At 42.9% G+C, this 25,434-nt stretch overlaps 7 protein-coding genes across 7 annotated transcripts; 3 read left to right on the forward strand and 4 right to left on the reverse strand.

Moving 5' to 3' along the window:
- Window positions 1-10,553: 10,553 nt before the first annotated feature.
- On the forward strand, window positions 10,554-12,171 carry IAQ61_000847 (uncharacterized protein; the record flags this gene model as incomplete). The annotated part of the gene is made up of 4 exons (XM_003841401.1): window positions 10,554-10,811; window positions 10,862-11,064; window positions 11,122-11,875; window positions 11,929-12,171. The coding sequence occupies 4 exons, from the start codon at window positions 10,554-10,556 to the stop codon at window positions 12,169-12,171; spliced, it is 1,458 nt and encodes a 485-aa protein (XP_003841449.1).
- A 2,050-nt stretch (window positions 12,172-14,221) lies between these two features.
- IAQ61_000848 (uncharacterized protein) lies at window positions 14,222-14,542 on the forward strand (the record flags this gene model as incomplete). The annotated part of the gene is made up of 1 exon (XM_003841399.2): window positions 14,222-14,542. The coding sequence occupies one exon, from the start codon at window positions 14,222-14,224 to the stop codon at window positions 14,540-14,542; it is 321 nt and encodes a 106-aa protein (XP_003841447.2).
- A 322-nt stretch (window positions 14,543-14,864) lies between these two features.
- IAQ61_000849 (uncharacterized protein) lies at window positions 14,865-15,179 on the forward strand (the record flags this gene model as incomplete). The annotated part of the gene is made up of 1 exon (XM_003841397.2): window positions 14,865-15,179. One exon carries the CDS (start codon window positions 14,865-14,867, stop codon window positions 15,177-15,179), a length of 315 nt encoding a protein of 104 aa, XP_003841445.2.
- A 565-nt stretch (window positions 15,180-15,744) lies between these two features.
- Window positions 15,745-16,917, reverse strand: IAQ61_000850 (uncharacterized protein; the record flags this gene model as incomplete). The annotated part of the gene is made up of 1 exon (XM_003841396.1): window positions 15,745-16,917. One exon carries the CDS (start codon window positions 16,915-16,917, stop codon window positions 15,745-15,747), a length of 1,173 nt encoding a protein of 390 aa, XP_003841444.1.
- A 940-nt stretch (window positions 16,918-17,857) lies between these two features.
- On the reverse strand, window positions 17,858-20,110 carry IAQ61_000851 (uncharacterized protein; the record flags this gene model as incomplete). The annotated part of the gene is made up of 1 exon (XM_003841395.2): window positions 17,858-20,110. The coding sequence occupies one exon, from the start codon at window positions 20,108-20,110 to the stop codon at window positions 17,858-17,860; it is 2,253 nt and encodes a 750-aa protein (XP_003841443.2).
- An 848-nt stretch (window positions 20,111-20,958) lies between these two features.
- On the reverse strand, window positions 20,959-21,648 carry IAQ61_000852 (uncharacterized protein; the record flags this gene model as incomplete). Its single annotated transcript, XM_066094844.1, has 3 exons — window positions 20,959-21,012; window positions 21,072-21,388; window positions 21,633-21,648. 3 exons carry the CDS (start codon window positions 21,646-21,648, stop codon window positions 20,959-20,961), a joined length of 387 nt encoding a protein of 128 aa, XP_065955152.1.
- A 2,787-nt stretch (window positions 21,649-24,435) lies between these two features.
- On the reverse strand, window positions 24,436-24,938 carry IAQ61_000853 (uncharacterized protein; the record flags this gene model as incomplete). Its single annotated transcript, XM_066094845.1, has 2 exons — window positions 24,436-24,598; window positions 24,625-24,938. Coding segments are annotated over 2 exons (477 nt in total), but the record flags the coding sequence as incomplete, so codon positions are not given.
- Window positions 24,939-25,434: the final 496 nt, after the last annotated feature.

The following is a 25,434-nucleotide window of genomic DNA, read 5'->3' on the forward strand; positions in this document are numbered from 1 at the left end:
TAGAGGAGCTAGAGTCCTTATCTTCTAATAAGGAGCTTTAGGTGCCCTTAGCTATAGTATTAGCCTTGCGCGCAAGCTTAGTAGTAGTAGTAGTAGCTTTTACTAGCTCCTGCTGCTTAGCCTTGCTCTCCTTAAGGAGCACTAAGACCCTCTACTTCTTATCCTTAAGAAGGTCTTAGCTCTTACCTACCTACTTCCTTGCTAGGAAGGACAGCGTAGAATATTAGGTAAGCTTAGGGCTATTAGTTTATTAGTATAGATCTTGCTAAAGTGTTATAAAGGAAAAATTCTTATATAGATTATATATATTAGGATATAGCTATACCTAGAGAAGCACTACTAGTACTAAGTCCCCTTACTAGAAGAGTTATAGCACTTGCTATTAGACTTATTAAAGAGCGTAGAGCGTAGATAATTTAGATAAGTTTTAGTATAATAAATACTAGGCTCTCTATAATAAGAGGATCTTAGGGTCTCCTTAGGAGCTAGAGAGGGAGTAGGAGCAGGGATATAGGGCAGGGTATAGAGAGGAGTAGGAGCTAGAGTTAGAGCTAGAGTAGTAGGAGCTAGAGTAGGAGCGCCCTTCCTTAGCTTCGCGATCTTAACTATAGTAGTAGTAGCTACGTACTTAGCTACTATACGCTCTATAATAGCCTTACGCTTAGTAGTAGCGCGCTCTTCTTTAGTAGTAGTAGCTTTAGTAACTATAGCTTTAGCTACGCAGGAGGTGTTATAGACTGGCCTTAAGGGAGAATGCAATAAGCGTTGATAATAGTATTTAGTATCTTAAAGGAGAGGTAAGCCCTTAGCGCCTTTTTATAGGTGTGCAATGTGTTCGCTTAGTAGTAGTGTTAGACTTGGTCTATCTTATATTAGACCTAGGCTTAGGTATAAGCCTAAGCCCTTTATATACCCCTAACCTTCCCTATAAACTATTATAAAATTGTCTTTCTAGGGGTCTAGGGTTATATCTTTGTACCCTATAATCTATTTTAGGCTTTATTTCTATATATTCTTAGGTTTTATTGTTATATCTTTGTGTTCCTTCCTAATTTGTAATAGGCCTGTATGTTAAGTAGTACGCGCGCGTGGCGTCTATGCTCTTATTTTAGCACCCTACTATAAAAGTTCTAATATAGCTATCCTACCCTACTATAAATTTCCTAAACTTACTTTATTATATAATAGATTTTCCCTACTAATTAGCCCTTTCTCTAATCTTTTTCTATTAATCCTGCCTATCTAGTTCCTATTATATCTTTATCTATAGCTACTAGTGCTAGTAGTAAGAATCTACTATAAGGTAGTTAGACCCTGCGCTAGGCCTACTAAGATAAGGTACGTACTTCTAGTATTCTCCCTATGTTTCCTGCACTAACTTTTACTTAGCACACGCCTCCCTAAACATAGCTGCTTAGCAGCTTTATTATTTCTAGTAACTTAGATAATAAGGAGTATAATAGTAGCTTTATAAAGCCACTTCCCTATAATTAGTATATTAACTAGCTTTGTCTCTTTAGTAAGTATAACTATTAGGAAGGTAGTAGTAAGTTCCCCTTAATTTTTATTTTCTCTATAGCAAGTTCTAACTATATCTAGGGCGCTTGTGCAAGTCCTACTATTATAGCTACAAGACCTGTACTTAATTAGAAGCTATCCTTGCTAATAATCCTAACGTTTGCTAAGCCCTTCGCAACTAGCTTTAGTTTTATTATAGTTACTAGGAGGATCACCTCTATATTATAAAGAAGGGGACCCTTAGTACCTTTATAGGGAAACCTACTAAAGGCACCTATTACTAGTTTATACTATAGTTCTACTAGCTCTACTATTATTTTAAGGATCTTATATTAAGGGCTTAAACTAATAATACTATTACTCTACTTGCCCCTACTACCTACTCGCGCGCCTATAATTAGTATTAGCTTAGTACTATTATTCTATCTACTACTAGTGCTCTAGTATTTCTACTTTAGTCTGCTATTACGCCTTTATGTAGTAGTTATAGTAATAATAATATTATATAGCTTGCTACTACTACTAGTGTTACCTTCTAGCGTATTAATTAGCGTATAAACAAGACCTAGGCCTAAACTAACCTTTGTATTAATAAGCTTAAGAGCGCTGCTAAGCGCACTACCTATAGTATTAAGACCCTTATTATTAGTATTAATTTTCCCTTGTTCCCTTTATATCTATTCTAATATTTGCTTCCTTTAGGCCTAGGGTGCTACACGTTAGCAAGCTATTAAAGCACTACCCTCCTCCTACTACTACTACTACCGCCGCTTATACTTGTTAACTAAGTCTTCCCCTACCTATAACGCGCGTAAGCGTTACTACTATTACTAAGAGATATAGAGGCGTTAGAATAATATAAATAATAGTTTAGAGGGGGCTAAGGGGGGGTTAGTTATAGATAGTAATAGTATAGATACTACTACCTAATTATTAGCTATATTATAAAACTTTAGTAGTAGGGTACTTGCTTAGAGTATTATTAGGATAAATAAAAAGATATCTCTAATACCTTTCTACTTCTTAATTGTAATAAAGGTCTAAGTTATTATTCTAGTTTCCTTTTACCCTTACCTCCTAGCTTTTATATATATTAGGCTATTATTATATATAATATCCCTATACTATTCCTTAAACCTATCTAGAGCCTTAGTATCCTGCACTACCTCTAGCAGGTGCTATATTAGATTAATATACCCCTTCTATTTTACTAGGACTTAATACTTTCCTTTTCCTCTTATATTCTTTATATAAAGGATCTCTTCTACTTCCTATTTATCTAGTATTGCATCTTTATTTTCTAGAGTAACTATTAGACCTAGTTATAAGTCCTAAAGCCTCTAGCTTAGTAGCAGGTTATTAGTAGCTCTCTCTAGCAGATCTACATGCACAGTCTTATATAAGTTCCCTAGTAAATCTAATACTACTATAAGTAGAGTAGGGACTTCTATTACTCTATACTTTACCTATAGCTAGTTAAACTTTTTACTTAGTTAGTTTATCTTTATATTATATATTATAAACTAAACTATATTACCTTTTAGGAACTTTTTAGCTAGGCGTTAGGACTAGTTTATTACTTCCTATTATTATTACTATTAGAATATAATAGTAGCTTGCGCTAGCTCTACACCCCTCTATAGGTGCGACAAGAATGCTACAGCCTCTCTATAAGGATTTATAGGCTTTACTAGTAGTAATATTATCTTTTATAGCGTATCTATAGTATACCTATTTAAAAGTAGATTTAGGCTAATACTAGTTATACTAGAGTCCCTGTTATTAAGTGCAAGTTAGCAGGCTAGCAGGTAGTTAGGCTAGTTAGTCTGCTTAAAGCATACTATTATACGCAGCACTACCTGCACCTCTTAGTTTACCTACTCTATCCTGCTGTCTATCTAGGGGTAATATATAGTGGACAGTAACTAGTTTATCTTTATTATCTAGTATAATATTATCTAGAAGGATCCTAACTAGTTAGAGCCTTAGTTAGTAATAATAGAGGATAGGAAGCCCTAGAACTGCCACTAGTTGTCCTAAAAGATCCTTGCACAATAATTAGCTACTATAGAGACTATTACTTTAAGCTAAATATATTTAGACAATCTATTAGTAATAACTAATAGGAACTAAGGTTTACTATTATCTTTTGTAGGTAGGTTAACTATAAAATCTATAGATATTTAGGACTAGTATAATAACGCAACTAGTATAGGTTATAATAGACCCTATTAGCGCTTCTAGGAGATATAAGCACTATAATAATAGTAGTTCTAAATATACTACGCAATATCTCCTAATATTCTATCCTAATAATAGTCGCGGTGTAGTATTTAAAATATTGTGTTCTTTCCTAGATATCCTACTAAACCTAATTTATGTGCTTACTATATAATAGTAGTTATAAGGGGTTCCTATATTAGTAACTAAATAACGCCCCTTTAAAGCAAAGTGCTGTGTGCGCTAATTATATAGTCCCTAATCTATTGCTTTGTGTTAGTAGAAACTAGGAAAGACCTAGAGCCTTTCTAAACTGCATTAAGACGCACTTAGTATATCTTATCTTCTAATACTACTTTGTCCTATAGTGTCTGCATATATAGGTTAGCAAAAAGGCTAGCACCCTTTAGTAACTTAGACGCCTCCTCTACTTCTAACACTGCAACCTAAATTAATTTAGGGCGCATTACTAACTATAGTGTTGCTTTAGAGAAGTTTAAGTCTTATAGTTACCTACTTAAGGTATTAGGTTATCCTATAAGATAGCTAGGTCTATACTATAGGATATACTAATATTTTAAAAGTTCCTCTGCCTAGCAGCACTATTACTTGCTTAAGCTTTAAAGGCTAGTAAAGTACTCTAGGTTTTTATAGTCTGTGAATATTATAAATAGTTTATAAATACTCTATAACTCTACTAACTAGCTTTTAAGATACTTAATAATAGCTAGTAATTCCTTATTATATATAGTGTAGTTTTGTCTCTCTAGTGTTAGTACTATAGAGTAGTAAGTAACTAGGCGCTAGACGCCCCTAACTTTTTATAATAAGCAACCCCTAAGAGCGTATCCTAAATAGTCTACTTCTAATAATATTTCTTTAGCTAGGTCCTATTACGTTAGTACTAGTCTAGATATAAATGCCTTTTTTAGTGTATTAAATATACTCTATTCTTCCTCTCCCTATTAGAATAGGGTGTCCTTCCTAGTTAGTTAGTTTAAAGGCGCTGCTACTTTAGAAAACTTCGTGATAAAATCGCGGTAGAAGTTAGCAAAACCTAGAGAACTCCTTACCTCTCTTATATTCCTAGGGGATTCCTATTCCTATACTACCCTAAGCTTTTTAGGGTTAGGTCTAAGTAATTTGCCCGCCTTAATAATATAGCCTAGGTAGCGTACCTCCTTAATACTAAACGCACACTTCTTTAAGTCTAGGTATAGTCCTACTTCTTTTAATAGTATAAGTACACACTTTACTTTTTCTATATAGTTAAACTAGTCTCCTCCTAAATAAATTAGGATATTATTAAGGTAGGCTATTATATATAATCTAAGTAACTCTATAAGCGCAGTATTAATATATTATTAGAAAGTAGATAGCGCACTACTAAGACTAAATAGATATACTAACTATTTATATAACCTAAACTAGATATAGAAAGCTATTAAGGACTTATAATCTTCTACTATTCTAACTTTATAAAAGGTAGCGCGAATATCTACTTTTATAAACTAATTTACGCTAGATAGTATATATAAAGTTTCCTTAATAAGTAGTAGTAGGTATTAGTCTAATATTATTATGCTATTAAGTATCTAGTAATCTACATAAAGGCGCTAACTACCTAATAGCTTCTTTACTAGTAATACTAGAGCTCTAGCTATAGAAGAGCTTGCTTAGATCTAGCCCTTGTCTATTAATCTAGTAAGTTATATTCTTAGTTCTAGTAATTAATTATAAGATATAAGGTATAGGGGACCCTATAGGGGGTTAGGCTAGGTTCTATCTAGGAGAGTTGTTAACTAAACATAGTAATCTATACTACCCTAATAGGGCAGCAAACTACTTGCTAACTCTTTGTTAAACAGGTCCCTAAACTCTTATAGTTCTAGTAGCAACTTTATCTTTCTAGTTTTATACTTAGGCTTATAGGGAACTGTGCTATTAGTAATATAGATAGTGTGTATATTAATAGGACTTCCCTTATTAACACTTCCTAGATATTTTATTAGGTATAAGTTATATATTACCTATAAAATATCTAGTATATTTATTGCAAAAATTTATACCTATATATCTTCCTATTAGGGTCCTTAATTTAGTAACCCTACTATAACTAAACCTAAGATAATAGAGATATAGGTAGGATATAGGCGTCTCCCGCTCTCCTATACTACTATATTTCCTGCCTTCCTAATTATTAATTTACCTTATAGAATATCTATAACAACGCCCTCTCTATATAGCTATAGTCTGCCTAGTATTAGTTAATAAGAGAGACTAGGTACTATATAGGCTAAAAGCTAAGACTACTAACTATCTAAATTATAGTCTAATACTACTAACTATAAAATTCTTATACCCTTAGCAATTCCCTAGGTATATTACAAGGGTCGCGGGGGAATGTCTATAAAGTTCCTACTAATCTATCTTACTAACTTTTCCTTAACTGCACTAAAACACTAGCACCCTAAATTAACTATTGCTTACACATTCTCTACTCTACCTAGGAGGAGGGGAATAAAGAAAGGAGGATTATTTAACCTAGCCTTAATATCTAGGGGATACTTAATAGCCTCTACTATTAATAATTCCTCTATTATAGTGTCCTCCTTATACCTCTAACTTAGCCTAAAGTTAGGGGTAGCTAGTTTCCTAAATTAGAGCTGCTTGCTAATACTGCAACTATCTTAATACCTACTAGTTATAGTAATAAGGTATTAGGGCATGCACGCACAAAATAACTACCCTATCTACACTAGGTGTAGACCTTTGCTAGTTTCTATATATTAAACAGGTCCTATAGGATCTAGTTAGGACGTAATATTAGTAGTTTAGTAGGTGCACTTAATAAGGCTGCCACTTCTACTATATTTATATTACTATCCTAATCTAAGTTAGACTTCTACTAGGGTTCCTTATACTTACTAGCCTAAAGAAAACCTAGTTCTAGAGAGGCTATTTTAATATCTACTATAATTATCTTGTATTCCTCTATAGCTACGTTATAGTTTATCCTAGAGACTCCCCTATTAAGGGAAACTAAGCGCATATAACTATTAAGAGATTACTAAAGTTATAAAAGCTTCTATTTATTATCCTAGTATAAACCTCCTAACTATATAAGGAGCTATATAAAATTTATAAAGAACTCTATAAAAGGCTAATTTTAGCCCTAATATAAGTGTTCTAACGTAACTTAGGCGCGCTCTTACCTGTAATAATTGCTATAATAGAACGCTAGGTAGTTAAGAAACCTGCTTATATCCTAACGCTTGCGTGTACTATCCTTAAAGTATAGTGCTATAGCGCACTAGACTATAGGTAATAACTAGGACTAAATATATATAAACCTTACCTCCTTATCCCTAATAAAGACCTTATCTACACGCAGTTTAAACTCTATAGTTATTTACTAGGAGGAGAAGTTTGCCTTAGTGCTATTATATAGCAAGCTAACTAGAAAGGGTTTATAACGTAAGGTAGGAGAGGGTAGAGGTAGTATATTATTAAACCTAGCGGGCTTAGAGGAGGGTTAGGATAGAATCTAATTACGTATTTCTTTGTTCTATTAACGTAGTATAGCTATTATAGCAGAGTCTTAAGCCTATTATTCTATTAATCTATAGACCTGTTGTATTAGCCTTTCTACTATATTAGGTTACACCTAGTTATTCTAAATATCTAGCGTGTCTATCTCTTATTACTATTATAGTATATTTAGAAGAAGATACTAAAATATTATAGACTAGCCTTAAGGGAGAATACAATAAGCGTTAATAATAGTATTTAGTATCTTAAAGGAGAGGTAAGCCCTTAGCGCCTTTTTATAGGTGTGCAATGTGTTCGCTTAGTAGTAGTGTTAGACTTGGTCCGTCTTGTGTTAGACCTAGGCTTAGGCATAAGCCCAAGCCCTTCACAGGAGGTAATAAGGGTAGCGTAGGTAGAGTAAGTATAAATAGTAGTTTTTAACTTTAACTAAGATATAGGTTAGTAAGGATATAGGTATAGTTTAGATCTTTAGAGTTATATAATCTTATAACTTAGGCTATAGTAAAATTATAGTTAGATAGATAGAGTTACAGAGCTTAGCCTAGACAATATCTACGCGCGCAAGCGCAGGCCAAACAAGGAAGGCGCGCTAGTTAGTATCTAAAGGGTAAGCTAATTTTACCCTTTAGATATACAACGCTCTAATTAGCTACACTACCTACTAACTATAAGCGCAACTATAATAATAAAAGATCTACCTATACCTAGGGGGTGTGTTGCAGGAGGGATATTAACTAGATCACGGAGCATCTTAATCTAATTAACCCTAATTAATACCCCTATACAACCTACTATCTAATTAACTACTAGCTTACTACTAAGTGCCTAATAAAAAGCAGGAGCTCTAGTAAGGAAGGTTTACTAATTATTCACCTTCTAGTAAGGGTAGCTAAAGCTCTATATATATAAGTCTGATTGTAGTAGATATAATCTAATAATCTATCTCCCAAATCATTCCTAACCTTAGTGATCTAGATCTCCACAGTGAATAATTAGTAAACCTTCCTTACTAGAGCTCCTGCTTTTTATTAGGCACTTAGCAGTAAGCTAGCAGTTGATTAGATAGTGGGTCATACATAGGTGTTAACTAGGATTAATTGGCTTAAGATGCTCTGTGATCTGGTTAATATCCCTCCTACAACAATAAGTCTAATTATAGTAGATATAATCTAATAATCTATCTCCTAAATTATTCCTAACCTTAGTAATCTAAATTTCCACAAAAAGGATAAGATTCTTACACCTATAGGTCTTATATAAAAGGATAAGAAGAATATACTTATTCTTACATAGGCGAGCTTCTATATATATCTGTAAATTAGGCTATTATTAGTGTTAACTTAGTATAGAATAATAGGCGAACAATTCTGCCCTATTATTACAATAATTAAATTAGATTAAAACAAGAATTAAGGAGAAGTAATCTCTATTTCTAAGATATCTTAAGAATTAAGTGTTAAGTTACCTAATATTCTATCCTATAATCCTCCCCTCCTTTATACTATTATCCCACCTAAATTAAGTTTTAACCTATTCTAACTTAGGCTAGACCTTGTTTTCAACCGAACCCATCGTGCCACGGCACACTACCTATCTATAGGCGAGATACTACCTATATACCTAGGGTGTAACGACTCTGCTATTCATAGTCACCACGAGTAACTATCTAGCTTGGTTCCTGGGGCTAGCACCTTAATATGAACCCACCTTTGGCCTAATTCCCCTAGGTATATAGCCTATAGGTAGTATCTCGCCTATAGATAGGTAGATATATTTCTCTTATGCTTTTATACAAGACCTATAGGTATAGGAATTAATCGTTCTATCTCTATATAGACGCGCACTCCCATATGCCTTTGAGTAGTATTGGACCCCTATCCGATGTTCCTACTTACCTGCGTCGTTATAAGAACTGGGTGACCGGCCAATATTCATCTGGAGACCGTGACCGGGTTGCCCCTAAAAAGACAGCTCCTGGTCGCCATCATTTTGTACAATATCGAGAAATGCAAGCAATGTCAGTTGCTCCAATCTAGGCTGGCCTTCTTTGAGTCACCGTCTGCATCATGTCATGAGTGTCAGCCGATGTTGAGAGAGCACGGCAGCCTCGAAGCGTCATTTTGCACATCGGTGGACGTCTGTTGATATTGTCAGGCGCCACGTATACGAGCTCAAGGAAAAGTCCCATCATAATCCATCACTGGCGTGTCATTAGCGGCAGCTCCGCCTTGTACCGCTGAATTGACTAGCTTGGCCCTAGCCTAGGCAATCTGCTAGCAAATGTTTTTTTACTGTATCCTATTTGCCTATCCAGTGGCCGGGGAGCACTGGGCTGTGAACCTGTCCTGTGAACCTGAGTATCGACGCTCCTTGGAGCAAGATCCAAAGAGATGCAGCGTTTAACAAGAGCAATATGAAACATTAAAAAGCAACAGTAGTTGTCGGGCCTTCGGGAGGTCAGCATCGGGATCCGCAATCATCTCAAGGGTTGATCATCGATCAAATTCGATCTGTGACGGCATCGTCAAAAATAAAGTTGTTCGGAGATGGGCCCTCCGCTTGCCACCCGACACTACCGGTACTATAGTACACGCTTCGGTCCCTCGTGAGTGTAGGTGGATTGATACGGTTCCACGTGATGGAATGCAGGCATGACAACGCGGAGATTTTCAACTCAAATTCCAGAACGTGCAGACAGTATCCCCGTCTCCGTAAGCGTGGGTAATTCGTCTCGAGGCGGGAACAGGCGAAGGGCCAGCGAGTTTCTCGGGGATATAAATAGTCCGCGCCACGCCGCTAGATATCTCGGCGGGGTTGGCAACATTGGCATGTGTTTCCTGACACACTTGAGGCTTTTCAGTGTGAAATTGCATTCTTACCCACATTCGCGTTATGTAACCACGTTCAGGCGATTACAGCCGTGATCTGGCGAAGGATGCACCACACTTCGCGGAGCGACCATCCGAATCCTGAAGATGGCCTGAGTCGGCAAAGCACGTTCACGGCAAAAGCCAAATGTTCCGCTCTTCTATGGACGCAACCCTGCCCTGTTTTCGTATTTCTGCAGCGAGGTACTCTTGGCTGCTGGGAAAGCATTGGCTCTACTGGTCGAGGCCCATCGCTCCTCAGAGCAGAGCAATACTCTGTATAAGTAATCCCAGCCGCCTTGCAATGTTGGCTTCTACTCCACGCCTCTCGCTCTGCTACTTTCAATAGTAGCTGTCACTCGCTATACTTATACTAATTATTTCTAATACTAAATCATGAGGTTTTCTAAAATCGTGTCCGCCTCATTGGTGGCACCGCTGGTGGCCGCTCACGGTGGAAGTATTCCGGGAGCACCAAAGGTTTTTGGTCTCCCTCGCAACCTGAATGCGAAGACACCTACAGCTCGTGTCCTCCGTCATGCTGCTGAGCCCAAGCGTGGTCTTCTGGAGACTCGACAAGGTGGTCAGAATGGACGCTGTGGACCCGACTTCGGCCGCGCGTCTTGCGCTCCAGGCTACTGCTGCTCTGGTGCAGTATGTTGGAGTCTCGATCGCTTGCATGAACATTGCTGATCTAATTTCAGGGCTACTGCGGAACCACCAAAGACCACTGTGCTGCGCCCGACTGCTTGATTGACTTCGGTCCAGCTTGCGACGCCAACAAGACTCCCGGAGGAGCCAGCACCCGTAACGATGCTCGTCCACAAAAGGGCAATGTCCCATACGGCGGAGAGGGCATCTACACCTGCCAGAAGGCTGGAACAGTTGCGATCACTTACGATGATGGGTATGTCTAGCCATGTAAAAGTCGTGCTGAGCAACATGTACTAATATGCAACTATAGCCCATACTCTTACACTTCTCAAGTTCTCGATCAATTCGCACAGTACGGATTCAAGGCTACCTTCTTCGTGACAGGTAACAACCTTGGCAAAGGCGCGATTGACAGCACTTCACAATGGTCCAACGTGATAAAGCGTATGGTTGCTGAAGGCCATCAAGTGGCCTCTCACACCTGGTCGCACCAGGATTTGAGTGTCATCAGCGATTCTCAGCGTTACGACCAGATGGTCAAGAACGAAATGGCCATCCGCAACATCATCGGAAAGTACCCCACCTACATGCGCCCCCCTTACTCTTCCTGCAATGGTGCTTGCCAGACCGTCATGAAGAACCTCGGCTACGTCATCTCGTACTTCGACTTGGACACGGATGACTACAATCAGCTCTCCAACATCCAGGTCGCTAAGGACAACTTCAAGCGTATCCTCGACGAGACTCCCGGTGGACCTCAGTCTGGTGATCGTCTTGCTATTGCCCACGACATCCACGAGGCAACTGCTTTGTCTCTTACTGGATACATGCTTCAGTACTTGAAGTCCAAGGGCTACCGTGGCGTGACCATGGGAGAGTGCATGGGTGAGCCAGAGGCAAACTGGTACCGCACCTCTGGTGAAAGCGGCGGCTCCACTCCCCCTCCTACCACCAACCCTCCTTCCACTGGTGGCAATGTCTCTACCGATGGAAAATGCGGTGTCCAAGGTGGTGCTACATGCAATGGCTCCAGCTTTGGCAACTGCTGCTCGCAGTACGGATGGGTAAGTCAAGCCAAAATTGTAGTTTCATACATTCATAGCTAACGATTGTGAAGTGTGGAAGCACTAACGACCACTGCGGCACTGGCTGCAACGCCTCCTCCGGCACTTGCGGAAGCGGTAGCTCCCCAGCACCCAACCAGCCCGTTGCTGTTTCAAAGGATGGTACATGCGGTACTGGCAAGGGAACTTGCACGGGGTCTGCGTTCGGTACCTGCTGCTCACAGTACGGTTGGTGCGGTACCACATCTGGACACTGTGGCGCGGGCTGCAACAAGGCGTTCGGCAGATGTGACTAGAAGTCTAATCTATAATCGGTTTGCATGCGCTTGGGTTTCTGTAGGATCATCGTTGGAATCCTACAATCCACTCTGCTTTCCCAATCAGAGAAGACAAACAAAATACGAAATGCACAATTTATGGCAAACCAATAAAGTCGGTCATGCAGAATATTGAAACCGGTAAAGGTCCCCAATCGGTCAGTAGGTGACTTGTCATGGCGAGTTTCAGGGGGTCGGCTCCTACCTTCGCTAGGTAAACAGCGTTGCAGCCAAGGTGGTAGCGTAGCCACAGGCCTCCCACTAAGCTTCTGCCGTCTGTTCTGGGTGTTGCCTGCCGCCAGAATCGCGATTTTCGAGGATGAAACATACTCCAGAGCTCAAACCTTGGCCGTTGTTATCTAGGACATTATGGAGCAGGTTCCGCGAGAGTAAATGTTCTGGAACGCCGAATGCGTCATTCTCTCCAGCAGCACCATGTCAAGATGAAGGCTATGCGCTACCCAAGACTCTTTGAGGCTAACGGCTACTATGCATGTTCCCCTCTATCAAGACCATTTTCTCGACTCCGGTAACATGACCTAAAATGCAGATCTGTATGTTGATTTTCAATACCCTTCACAGACGATCTAGCTATTCAGGTTTATTTGGTACGTCCACAATTCAAAGCATTGTCAGTCAAAAGAAGACTTAACAACCAAATTGGGATTTCGATGATTATTTCGCAGCTGATGCGAAAAGCAGTTGTTCACTAAGCAACATCGCGTTTTCAAAAAATATCTCCCTCCTCACACAAAGCAGCGCAATCAACAGGAAAGTCCTTATAACTAAACTATTTGAGCTATAGAATATCTTAAGGGATGATCAAGGGACACCTTTAATGGCCTAGCAGGAGCCTCCATAATGCACAAAATCTTTAACAGCACAACCGTTCAACAGTTCCAAATCCACAGGATACTGTGATCATTGTCACAAATGATATCATCACCTTCTCTACCGTTAATATCGAGAAAATTTGCGGTCTATCTATGCGAACATTAAATACATGGCCTGCAAAGTGTTGTATACTAGTTATGTCATTAACTTGTCATGTCAAGAGGAAATATGCAAATTGTAAGCCAAACATGAACAAAACTATCGTGAACTTGTAAGTATCCTTATTGTCCAAGTGTTGGAGGGTGACCTTTTTGTTGCAAAATAATTCAGCAATCCACAAGCAAATGATAGAACCCTATCGATCAGCAATGACGGTATTTCTCAATTCGTAGACTAATCATATGGAAATGTTTAGAGAAGCAAACATGTATTGCGCAAACCCAAGGGCGTCACTTGATCACTCTGGCCTGAGGTACACGTGCGAGAAATCACGGCAGAACATGAATTACCACGGTGTTGAAAAGGCAGCTCAGTATACTTAGACTTCATCATGTGTTTCTGTGTTCTGGGGCCATGATACTTCATAATCCCACACATCAACAGCAATTACCTTGACATTAATGATTGTACTGAATTTGTTCTCGTGTGGCGTGTTGAGACTGGTGGCGTCACCTACCAGCCACCCGCCTGAGTCTCCGCTACATACCGTTAGGTAACTTCGTCGACATCTCCAAGCGAACACGAGGCCTGCGGTACCTTCTTCAAAGTGCGAGATATCCCCGGATATTTTCTCCCGCGCAAGGCTGACACGGAAAGATCCTTGTCCTAGTCATTCGCTTCCATACCATGATACTTACCTAAACTCAAAGCGGTGCATGTGCCCACACTTAGGCAGCCATCCTTCACAGCCACCGCAATACTGTTGTGATGAGACCTGTGTGCAGTAAAATCTCGATTCACGATTTTCCAAACTCCTTCTTAGCAGCATCATCTTCATGCCATCAGAAGCCGTCAAGCGTCGAAAACCTCACATCAAATCACGCAGCGGGTGCACGCCATGTCGCGATCGACGTGTAAAATGCGACGAGACGCGTCCAACATGTACCGTACACGTTGTCTGAACCGAGATCAAGTTTGTGAATATAGTCGCTCGGCTCGCGGGCCTGGCCTGCACAACTTCGCCAACGCATCGGCAATGTCCCAACACATCCAAGTCTCAATCCCAAGCAAAACAAAACATCACCCAGCCACATCTTCATGGACCCAAAGCATTCCTCCACCGCTCAAAGACGGCGATGAACTACAGTCCTTACACGTCTGGTCTACGCAAATTTGCTATAGCTTCACGCCCACCCACGCCCCTTTTCTACGCGACAGAGTGGGCGAACAGGCTCTTTCCTGCGACTTTCTCATGGGTGCCCTCCTGGCATCGTCAAGCCTGCATCTAGCCAGCGACACCAAAGACATTGCAACAGCACGACGTCTGGTCACTTCATCCTTGGAGCACCAGAACTGAGCGATTGCTGGTCTGCAGCAAAACTTGCAGTCGCTCAGCCCACAGAATTGCGACGACGTGTTTCTCACAACTGTATTGATGATGATGTGTGCGTTTGTATCGTCGATTATGCCTGTTTCCCATGCGACGTCTAGTCCTGATATGATGGCTGGGGCATTCCAATTCCTCAAGGGTGTGCAGGCAGTTGGTATTCGTTGTTTTCCATGGCTGTTTGAGGGCAAAGCTTTTGAGCTTTTTGGGCTGGGTAAGCAGGGGGGCAACAAAGAACTCACAACTGGACGCTTGTATTGCGATTGAGCGTCTAAAATCACCCAATGATGATATGTCGTGTGTTGAAAGCCGGGATATTCTAAACAGCTTGATTTCAAACTTGGAGATAGGATTCTCTGGTGAAATTGACGAGGTTCCTTGGCTGATGTCTGCGGGATCCGATTTTATCAATTTACTTTGTAAGGATGATGTGGCCGCAAAGGCAATGCTGATGCATTATGGTGTGCTTCTAGCCAGAACAGAGGGTATCTGGTGGTCTAGGATGGCAGGAGAGAAGATTGTCGAGGAAATGGTTCATGTATTAGAGGGCTCCTGGCAAGGCTTCGCTGCTATGATCGCATGGTGTCTTGAACATATGAAGGCATAGACGTGCGCATGATGTGGAAATACAAGGACATAAGGAACTTTTAGGTCCATATAATTTTGCTACAATTCTGCATCAATTCATTACATTGTTATGAAAGCAACAAAGATGTGGCCAGGAATCACGAGTTGATATTGTTTGCTTACTGAAACGTGGAAACATCAAAGGAGGAAATTATCAACAAGCTGTAGTCACGGTAGATTGATACCGTAAACAAAATTGCATGAAGGCCTGAACTTTTGGGGAAAAGTTCCGCTTCATGGATATCAATTTCTTCTCCTATTCTCAAAGCCCTCGTGCCACGATTTGTAGATGAAGCATCTTTGGTCTTTATGGTCTGATGAGGAATACCATGTCTATTTCAACGCCACCGAAATACGCGCCTGAGCTTATCATCAGGCTTGCAATAACCATACATAGTTCCGAAAAGTTGATTAGTCTTCAATCTACTTCTATATATTTGGCCTTGTTCTCTATCCCAACCCCTCTAGTTATATCTCGTGATATCAATATGAATGCTCGACAAGGACGCTATACATATGTTCGAATTTGCGATGGTCATATGCAATCACGCCCAGCCTATCCGGTACAGATTGTACCCACTCTCGTCACCTCTCCCAATGCCTCTCCGCTTGTCTACCCATTTCTTCTGCAGAATTTGAAAACGTCTCCCCGTTGCATCAAGTGGACAGAATGCTGCTTCAAACGCAGCGTCGACTGTATCTGGGATACCTTCGAACTTCCCTGTCTTGCGGACTGTGGTCATGAGCCAAAAGGTACCATTGGGTTTCAGGAGATGGGCTGCACAATCGCGCAGCCAAGCCGCATGCTCTGGAGCGTAGACCACATCAGACGCGATCAGGAGATCTGCAGTCATGGCTAGCTCGGTGGGTGATTTTGACCAGTCCAACAGAGATGTCCTCACAGGTTGTAGAATACAGGTGGAAGGAAAGTTGGTAGTTATGTTTACTTGGCAGTTTTCCAGGACCGCTGCATGGTAGTCCGTAGCTGTGATACTTGGAGCGTCTATACCGACTTTGGAAAATAGTTTCGCAAGGCTCAGGCTTACGAGCCCTGTTCCAGCTCCTAGCTCAATGACGGTTGGGTTTTCCGGGAAAGCATCTGGCTTGAGACCGAAATGTTCTGGATCCTTGCACATCATACTACTCAGCACAATACTTGCACCCCATGATTGTAGACCAACGTCAGTGTGATCTGTTCCAGACAAAGGTGCGTCATTGAGCGTGATCGTAACGGACTGTCCATACGATGTGGGAAAATCGAAGTCCCGTGTCAATGCTTCTTCTTCATTCTTGGTCGAGTCGGCAAATGACGATAGGATGAATGCTGCATCGTCAACGACAGAGTTCCTGACATCGTCATCCATGAGAATCTCTTCAGATCGAGATATTAGAGCGGTAAGCCATCGTGTTGCAAAAGTGCGCTCGAACGGGTCGGCGCGCAGAGCGGCTGTCACTTCCTCGTGTGCGACATCCTCATCTTCATCTTCATCCTGAGACGCATAACCTGAGTCGACGGCGATTGGAGTCGCAGCAGCGGGAATATTTTGCCTCTTTGTCGTACGCTTTGTCAGTGTTGCCGGTATACGAAGCGGGCAGTATAGCGTTTGCAGTCGTTGCAGGGCAAGTACTATCTCTTGTTCCGTTGAAGTGATGATTTGCCGGATCGGCGGGAGGCTGCTCGAAGGCGGCAGGCAAGAGCCTGACAAGCTGACACTCATCTGTCGTCACCGAGGCATGAGGAAACGCAGATTCCAAGAACCAAAACAGCAAAAGATGGAGGGGAGGGGAAAGGAAAGGAGAGAGAAAGAGAGAGAGAGAGAGAGAGAGAGAGAGAGAGGAGAGAGCGTGGGGTGAGAATGAAGGATAAGAAAGGAGAAGTCACGATCTTATATCGCTGAAGGTTAGTCTAGCCTCGGACAGAATCGTAGGTACGGAAATTTTTCACCGCCTCTCGTTCGCCATCGTGGGCTTTTTTCTGGACAAAAGAAAATGGCGAATGGGACAGCAGCCTACATCACACTCCCATTAGCGACTCTAGTGTTGCAAAATGGCACTGCCATTGTGTGTGTGTCTGCGTCTGCTCTCACATCGTTGACTCTGCTCATGGCTTCAGAGTGAAGTTTGGGAGATTTGATTTTGCCACGTGCGACGCCAACTTTGAGCCTCATGGCGCTAGTCTATTCTCGGATGTCGCTCTCGATTCTCGGGAGACCCGAAACGCCGCACTGTCATGTCGAAACCCGTCAAACGGTCTTAACTTCGGCGGTTGAATTCTTGGTCTACGCATTTGGAAATTCAACCTCCTCGCCGTTGAACGCAGCACTAGTGGCTTGGGACTACGAGGCTGGGCAACCCTGCTGTTGGGATTCATGTCGACGCACACAAGCTTGGGTATGTGGGATACTACACCATCAATAGGCCCGAGAAACGTCAAAGAAGTCCTAGTGCTTCTTAATCTATTTCTTTGAGATGCAGACCTTATCCATACATAATGAAGGATCTCTTTTCAGATGTAGGCTGGATCGACCCTCGAGATGAGATCTTGAAGTGCAGTGGAGAGAATGAAAAGGGGCAAGGGCGTGGTGCTTGACTTCATACCTATGCCATCTCAAGAACTAAGGGGAAAAGGCCCATAGCCCACACAGGTGTTCATCATCATCATCTTCTCCTTCTTCCTCTTCTTCCCTTTTCCTCTTCTTCCCTCTTCCTCTTCTTCCGCATCATCATTGCCATCCGCCAGTCTGTCAGGCCTGGTATCTGATAAGTGAAGGCCTGCGTTGTGTGTGCCTCAACGCTCCAGACCCCATTGATCCAGCCATAGCTTTCCAGTATGGTATTTGGCGCATCTTTCTCGGTTTTTGTATCCACGATCAGACTCGCGTAGCAATCGCGACGACCTCGCTTGCATCCTTGACTCAAGCTGGTGAAGACAAAAGATGGAGGAGCGGCATCACCATTCTTTCTGTTCGTTCCCATGCGATGAGTAGTCGCCTTGGTAACTTCTGGCCCTACGAATATGGCGGCCGGATGGCTCGTGTCAGGTTCGTTAGCCAAACGTGCAAGCGAGAGATTTCGACCCTTCGAGAGAGCGTGCACAAGGCACACCATCATGTGGAGTACGTAACGCTCCGACGGCTTTGTGGGATTTCTTGCGTGACTTCTCCTATCGATATTGATGTGCTGCTGCAGAAATCCTGCGAGCCAGCATCTCTTGCCATATGATCTTCGAATTCTAGAGACGACGATGCTCATACACCTCTCGTCCACTAAAGAAAGCGTACGTCCTTCCTCAGTTTTTCTGCTACCACTGTCTTCCCAAATGGAATTGATATCTTCGAATTCGACATCGTATGGCCTTAGGGTCGTTAAAGCTCCGTTCTCGCCGCTAAAATTGCCTGGAGCCAAAAATTTGTAGAGATGCCCCTCCACCTCTAGCCCGTGTCTTGTAAATGTAGGTGCTGTGAACCGATATCGATCTATGTAGCTTTGCTCATAAGCATCTACCGGCGCATCGTATATATTCTTAACCGCTTCAAGGTATTTTCGCAGAGTATATTCCATGATAGAGTCTGATAGACAAGATCGATGGGAGAAAATCTCGCCATTGAGCAAGATCAAAGCCAGCAAGACGGTCGATAGGCTATAAGTATTGCTTCTGACTAGTTCTGAAGATGGGCTGACATCGATACGTCGCTCGAATTTTGCTGCATTGGCAATGATTGCGACTCGGTCTCCTATCTTCTCCAGCGATCGATTACACACGTCATCGAGTATGCTCAGAGTCGTAGTTGGGAAGCGCGCTTGTCGGATTCGTCCAGTCCCCTCAGCTTCTGACTGGCAATTGTTGCTCTGCTCACTGTCCAAATCGTCTGATGAATCGATCTCTCTAAGCGTCACCATGTTCCAAATATTGTACTGCTTGGCTTTACCAAGCATCTCACTGAAGGGCCAGCGTTTCTCGGATTCGTTTGACGCTATGCAAAACATCGTGACGGCTTTGCGGAACGCCACCAGTGCGATGATAAGATCTCTGGGAAGTTGTCCAAAGTCGTAAGCGAATCCGTATTTCTTCAAATGTTTTGAATACGGTACAAGAAGCGTCATTCTTTGAGAAGCCAGGTGGTCTTCCTGGAAAATCCAGCCGCGTGACCAGCGGACATCGTTCAAGAGTCTCAAAATAAGCACTTGAACTTTGGCAACTTGTGCGTTTCTTTTGAATCTTGGATTGACTGTGTCTTCAGGGTCCACGAAAATGTTCCGCGATAGGAATTCAGAAAGCAGAATTATCTCTTCTTGATATATCAAAGATGTTGTCAAAAGTCCAACGCAGCACTTTGCAGCCCCATAGATGAGATCCATAGCCTGAACCCCGAGATCACGATCACCAGGATGATTAGCAAGGTCTCCCCGTCTTTGAAAAATGCACTCCTTATCAATCCAGATGTTGCCAATGGCTTGACTTTGTGCAAACAGTATCACTCGTTCAAGGTAGTGATTAGGAAAGTCGATGTCGCGCGCGTCATGCCCGGGTCGCTGTACTTGGTACTTGGAGCTCTCTTTGATTTCGTAACCCCATGGAGGATCATTGCCTTGCGTCCATCGCCATGATACAGCGATGTATGGTTCTTTCCCATCGTCTTCTTCTTTCTCTCGAATAGGAAGTATGCAAGGCGCGCCCCTTGCGTGTTTGGACCATCGACGGTAGTCTTTGTAACGTATGGTATGACCACCAGTCCACCTTTCCAGCTGTGGGACACCCGAAATGTCGATGAAGCGCAATCGTTTTGCCCAATCTTCGGAAGCCTGCCGATCTGCCTTGTGGTTAACTTCAATGTCCTGAAGCTGGGCTAGAAGAGCAGCGGGATCATTGTGGAAAATCTCTCCAAACGTCAAGTCGAGATCGTCCTTCATTATTGCCAGTACAGCTGTGTCTATTTGTGACAATTCGATGGCCTAGTGATGAAGGCTAGAGGTGGAACAGTTGCATCGCGTATCTTGCTCTACGGTCAGCCCCAACTTGGAACGCGTGGCTTGCATATCCAGCTGTGTCACGAGATCACGTGCGTGATATGCCCTCTTGCATGGCTACCAATATCTCTATAACATGCAATCTTTCTTCGCTATTCGTAGAATTCCTGGCCATGCTTATGTCCACCTCGACAAATCTACATAAGCTTCGATAGATCAAATTTCTCTCATACGCGTTGCTCATTTCTCTGCTCAAGTCTTGGTGAGGCCTCTTACAAAATTTAAAGTCATCATAATTATAGATGCAATCCAATCGCAATTTCTAGCATGTTTGTGCGTTTATATCAACTGTTCATATATTTGAGGTATTTCACCTCCAAGAGAATACTGATCAGGCCTCTCCGATTGAGTGGCCATCTCGTTTAGCAACGACACTGTCACCGTCCATATTCAATGTCTTTGATCTTCGTCTTGTTCGACGACTGGAAGTAGACCTGGATGAGGCTTGACCATTTGAACCGGCGTTTTTTAGGTTCGCACTGGAGAGGCATACTTTGCTTGACCGATCAACTGACGAACACCAAGCGGGGGCTAGATCTTGGTGCAGCATAGTATCCATCGATGAGCAAACCTCGGGGGAGATTAGAGCTCACATGATGTTTGACAGTCCGTTGCACACCCGAGATTACTGTAGGCCAAACTCACAAAGAGCCTGATGGAAACATATCTACCTAGCTGAATTCATGTATGCTCAGTGTAAACTGTTCCATTCGCTAATCTAATGCAATCATCTACAACTTCGCTCCAGTCTGCGCCTTCTTCAATATCGGCTCCATCTTGGTTGCCTAAAACATGTCAGCTTAGAACAAACCTCACCCACAGCCTTTTGTTCACTGGGACTCACCTTCATAACATCACCCTTGACCTTCAACTTGCCACTCATAAACAATTTTTGCGCATTCGCCTTGCCTGTGACTAGCTTTCCAAAATCCTCATCACTCAAGATAAGCGTCACGGCAGCTTTCTTGCCCTCGGGCGCGGTGCCCTTGCCAACTGTACCGGTTTCCTTAAGGTCAATGTACCAAGACTCTTCTTTGCCAGAATTTTTGAGTGTGAAGGCGAAGATAGCAGAGCCCTTCTTGATGGCGTCTTTGCGGTCGGCCTCGGAGGATGAGAGAGAACGGGAGATTTCGTCGAAGGCGGCGGAGGAGGGGAAGTCGGCTGAGTAGGGAGTATCAGTCATTATTCGTGGTGGTTTTTTAGTAGAAATGATGGAGGGTGTCACAAAAGATAGATCAGACCGCGAGATGTAGGACGCGACAAAAGAGTCCACTGTGTCCACGAAGACGTTGCGCGGACCAATAGTAACGGGACAGTGCTTCAGACACCATCTCCACGGGATACAATACAGCAAGTCGCATATTATCAAGTCATAAGAGAGATACAATTAGAGCCTTTCACTTACCAGACTTGAGAGACATGATGGCTTACGTGTGTTGCTTTGTCTGTTGAGTCGAGGTGGACGGATACGTCTGTACTGATGCTACGACTGAGTAGGTACGGTGTGCGAAGAGTCAAGACACGAAAGGTCAAGGGGCCTAAGCGTATTTGAAAGATCACGTCGGAAGCTTGTGACAGTCGCTTGTGACAGTCGATGATGGAATCCGGGGAAGCAAGCGTCAGACATGTGAATGTGTTCATAGCTTGGGTTCCACGCGCTAGTGTAGATGCCGAGGTATTACGCTGAGTTCGGGGGTACGGCGCTAGTGAAGTTGCAGTTCACGCTGCGAACTTTCTCACGAGACATCTATCGTGTACAAATATTTTGGTAATTTATAGTGCTCGCAAGATTTCAATGTTGTCGTAATATCAATATAGTATCATATTCCACCATATATATACCAAAATGGAAGTGATGTAGAAGTGTTCGCTTTAGCCCTGTTTCCAGCCTGCGACAAATGTTGAGTTGGTAAACTTGAACAGATTTGATATTGCATCTGTATCGGCCCACGAAGGAGTCAAGAGTGTCAAAGTTTCCGACTACAACCTTCGGTGGGTTTCCGTCGCCTTTGGTGCAGATCTCTAATTCCCTTGCCGACTAAGCAACAAATCATCTAATTCTTCTTTGAAGCTCATCAAATACAATAGAAATTCATAATCTTAGGCAAGGGTTGGAGTCTACCTTAACACGGATATATTCTCAAACGTACCTAGGACCGATTTGTCGCTGAGAAGTGGTATCCCCTTCCGATAGATCATGAGCCATGACATTACCAAGTACACCTAGCAAGGAATGGCAAGATGAATTGCATCACCAGGTGTCAACCAACACCTCTACCGACGGGAACTATAAATAAAAGATGAAGCTTCAAAGCTGACCCTTGCAAGCTAGGTGCGAACTATTGTAACAACACAACGCTGCAGAGATTACTACGATAAGTAATGCTCAAAAGGCTAGTTCCATAACTAGTACTGAGAATCTACATGGTAAATGTAACGCAAAGAGCAGTGACCTCCTGAGTCCCGTAATGGGGATTATCATAGAGCAAAATGCGATTTAGTGGCGAAGAGCGTGAAAATCAGGTTCAGTGTGATGGAAGAAGCGAGTTCAGAGGGGAATCAGCATACAATAAATCTCCAATTGATTCCATGTAAAACATATCTCTTAGGTAGACCCAGGTTGTCTAACGAATGTGTAAGTGTGCGACGAGTTTTCCATGGACTTTGTTTGAGAAAATGTAACAAGCTTGCCTTGAATTGCTGTCCTACCTGGGATTGCTTGTAAAGTACCTGAATGTAATACTTCAGCAGCGATGACTTCGCTGATGCGTGCTGGACACACTGCACAAACGTGGGTCATTTTATCGATGCTCGCCGAGCTCAGTGTACGAAACGCTTCCTTGGCTTTTGGTCCTGGGTGTGCGTCTGTATATAAGAAGAGCACGACGACGACATACCAGGGGTTGTTGCAAGGTTATTGGAGCATAGTGGGCTTGCGTGATCATCCTGGATTTGTCAGGTCTCCCAATCAAGCAGCTAATTCTACCTGACAAACGGACAGGTCCCAAAATAATCTGCTTACACAGATGACGCTGTTACAGCAGTAAATTGGAAACTCCATGAAACGCGTAAATAGCGTTGTGACTGTTGCGTCAACTGCTATTGACTACCTTAGGACGCCTGAATGAATAATGTCAATCCTTTACAGTACCATGTGACTCAGATGCAAGGATGGTGCACATTGCAGACACTGTAATCATGATTTGAGGTTTCGTGACTGACTCTTAAAACAAAATATGATCAGTGTCGATCCGGTACAGCCGACCCAGGGCGGATTATTGATGTGGCAAAAGCCGTTTTGTCCGCAGCGGAAGCACCATCCGAAGGTACAGCCCCAGTAAAGTAGAGGTATCGCAAAGACCGAGGTACTCCAAGTACCAGATCCTGGGGTGTAATTGGCCCTATCGTAAAGGATCAGATCGCCTAGACGTGATGTTCCTAATGTCGTTCACCGGCACGGGCGGAGACGTCCGATATGTGAGTCGAAGGTGGCCGAATCTGATCTAGATCGAGTTTTTGTCATAATTCACAGCGCATGAATGCGTGATGGGATGCATGCTCGTTAAGTCACGCCTCTCACACCGACGATTTCGTGCGTGGTGTTGATGTGTAGTGAGAGGAAAGGCCCAAGAGTAGCGGTGGTGGCACAACACTAAAGAATACTAGTGCTGACTTGCTCTGTAGTTATCGCGTGGACCAGCGGCTTGGCAAAATGACGTTGCGAGAGCGAATCATGCACCGTCAGCGTTCGTAGCAGCCCTGCAATTAAACCACACGTCGAATACGATGTAAAGACGTCTACAATACAATCACCACAGGCAAGCTAATCCCTGTGCCGTCAGTTGTGGGGTACGGAAACCTGCCCGTACAGGGGGGACGAATCATTCTGGCCCGCACCTGGGTCCCTGATTTATTCGCAAGGCAGACTGCAGATTTCCCAAAAACAGTAACCCATATTTCTAAGACTTGCTAGTTGCTATACTCAGGATACCGTAAGAGTTGAATCAAGAAAAGAAACAAAACAAAGTGCCCAACATCAAGACCAACACCATCATGAAGTGGCTGCCAGCACTTGACACCTCTTCCTAGTTCAGCCTGAACCCCACCGAACGCATGTGCCCGATCTATAAACTATCATGCAGCCTAATAACGCCACGATCTGACTGTTTACTTTTCCCTCTCAAGTTATATAAACTCCATGCTAATGATTATACCGTGTGACGAGAAGGAACCGAAAGAATGAAGCCAGCCTTGAAGAGGCCGAGATGTAGCTCGGCGGTGCGATGGATAATTGGGGCCTGTATGGCTGGAAATGATACGCCTTGAAGGAATATATGAGCCTGAATTTGTGCCTCTTCATTGCAAAGCTCGCTGATAAGATTTCAATTGTAGATTACCGTATTGAAGACGATGGGAAGGATCCGCTCTCATATCCATAGTCTGGGAGGATTCCTACGTGCATATATTCGTAGTCGTTCCCAGAACGGTGGCTACCGTGAGTAGCGCAAGCGTATCCGACTAGGACAGTCTTCTCTTGTACTCCATGGCCACGTTGGCCATGGCCTGGACATGGGTCGATAGCGTGACGATAGTATAGACACCGGCAGAGAGAGTAGCGCTCAACGACCTGGTAACACATGGCCACTGATGGAGTTGAATGGGTGAATTGATGTCGTCGAGAAGTGTGTGAGAAGTTGGGAGCTGTGTAGGACTGTGAAAGTTGCAGAAGAGCGCAATAAAGGGTGGTGGATAGAAATGATGGGAGCTTGAGATGGCGTTGAAAGATGAGAACAGCGAAGAGGAAGCCTATATAGCAATGAGCGTAGAGTGATGTAGAAAGCCCTGACTTGTGTGGGTCATATCATAGGCAGAGAATCGAGCCTCTGCTGGTTCATCAGGCAGCGGAGACTGGGCATAGAAGGCAAGTGCAGTCAGCCGGATGCTGCTAAGAAGGGACAGACGACGAAAGTGAGCACAGCCATCTTGTAAGCTAGTTGACATGTAGACAGAATGATGTCTCTTGACCGTTACAAGGGTCGTAGTTCGCTTCTTGAAGGCTCTTCCGTCGTGGGCACTCGTATGTTTCGACATGTCATTGGCCAGTCGCATGTAATACGTTCGAATGGGAGAAGCCAGAGTGCATAACGGTAGCAGTAGAACATAAGCCCCAAATGCGTTTGCCCAGAATCGCAACACCCTTGTCAATC

Source organism: Plenodomus lingam (genome assembly GCF_022343315.1).
Source record: "Plenodomus lingam strain CAN1 chromosome Unknown contig_11, whole genome shotgun sequence".
NCBI lineage: Eukaryota > Fungi > Ascomycota > Dothideomycetes > Pleosporales > Leptosphaeriaceae > Plenodomus > Plenodomus lingam.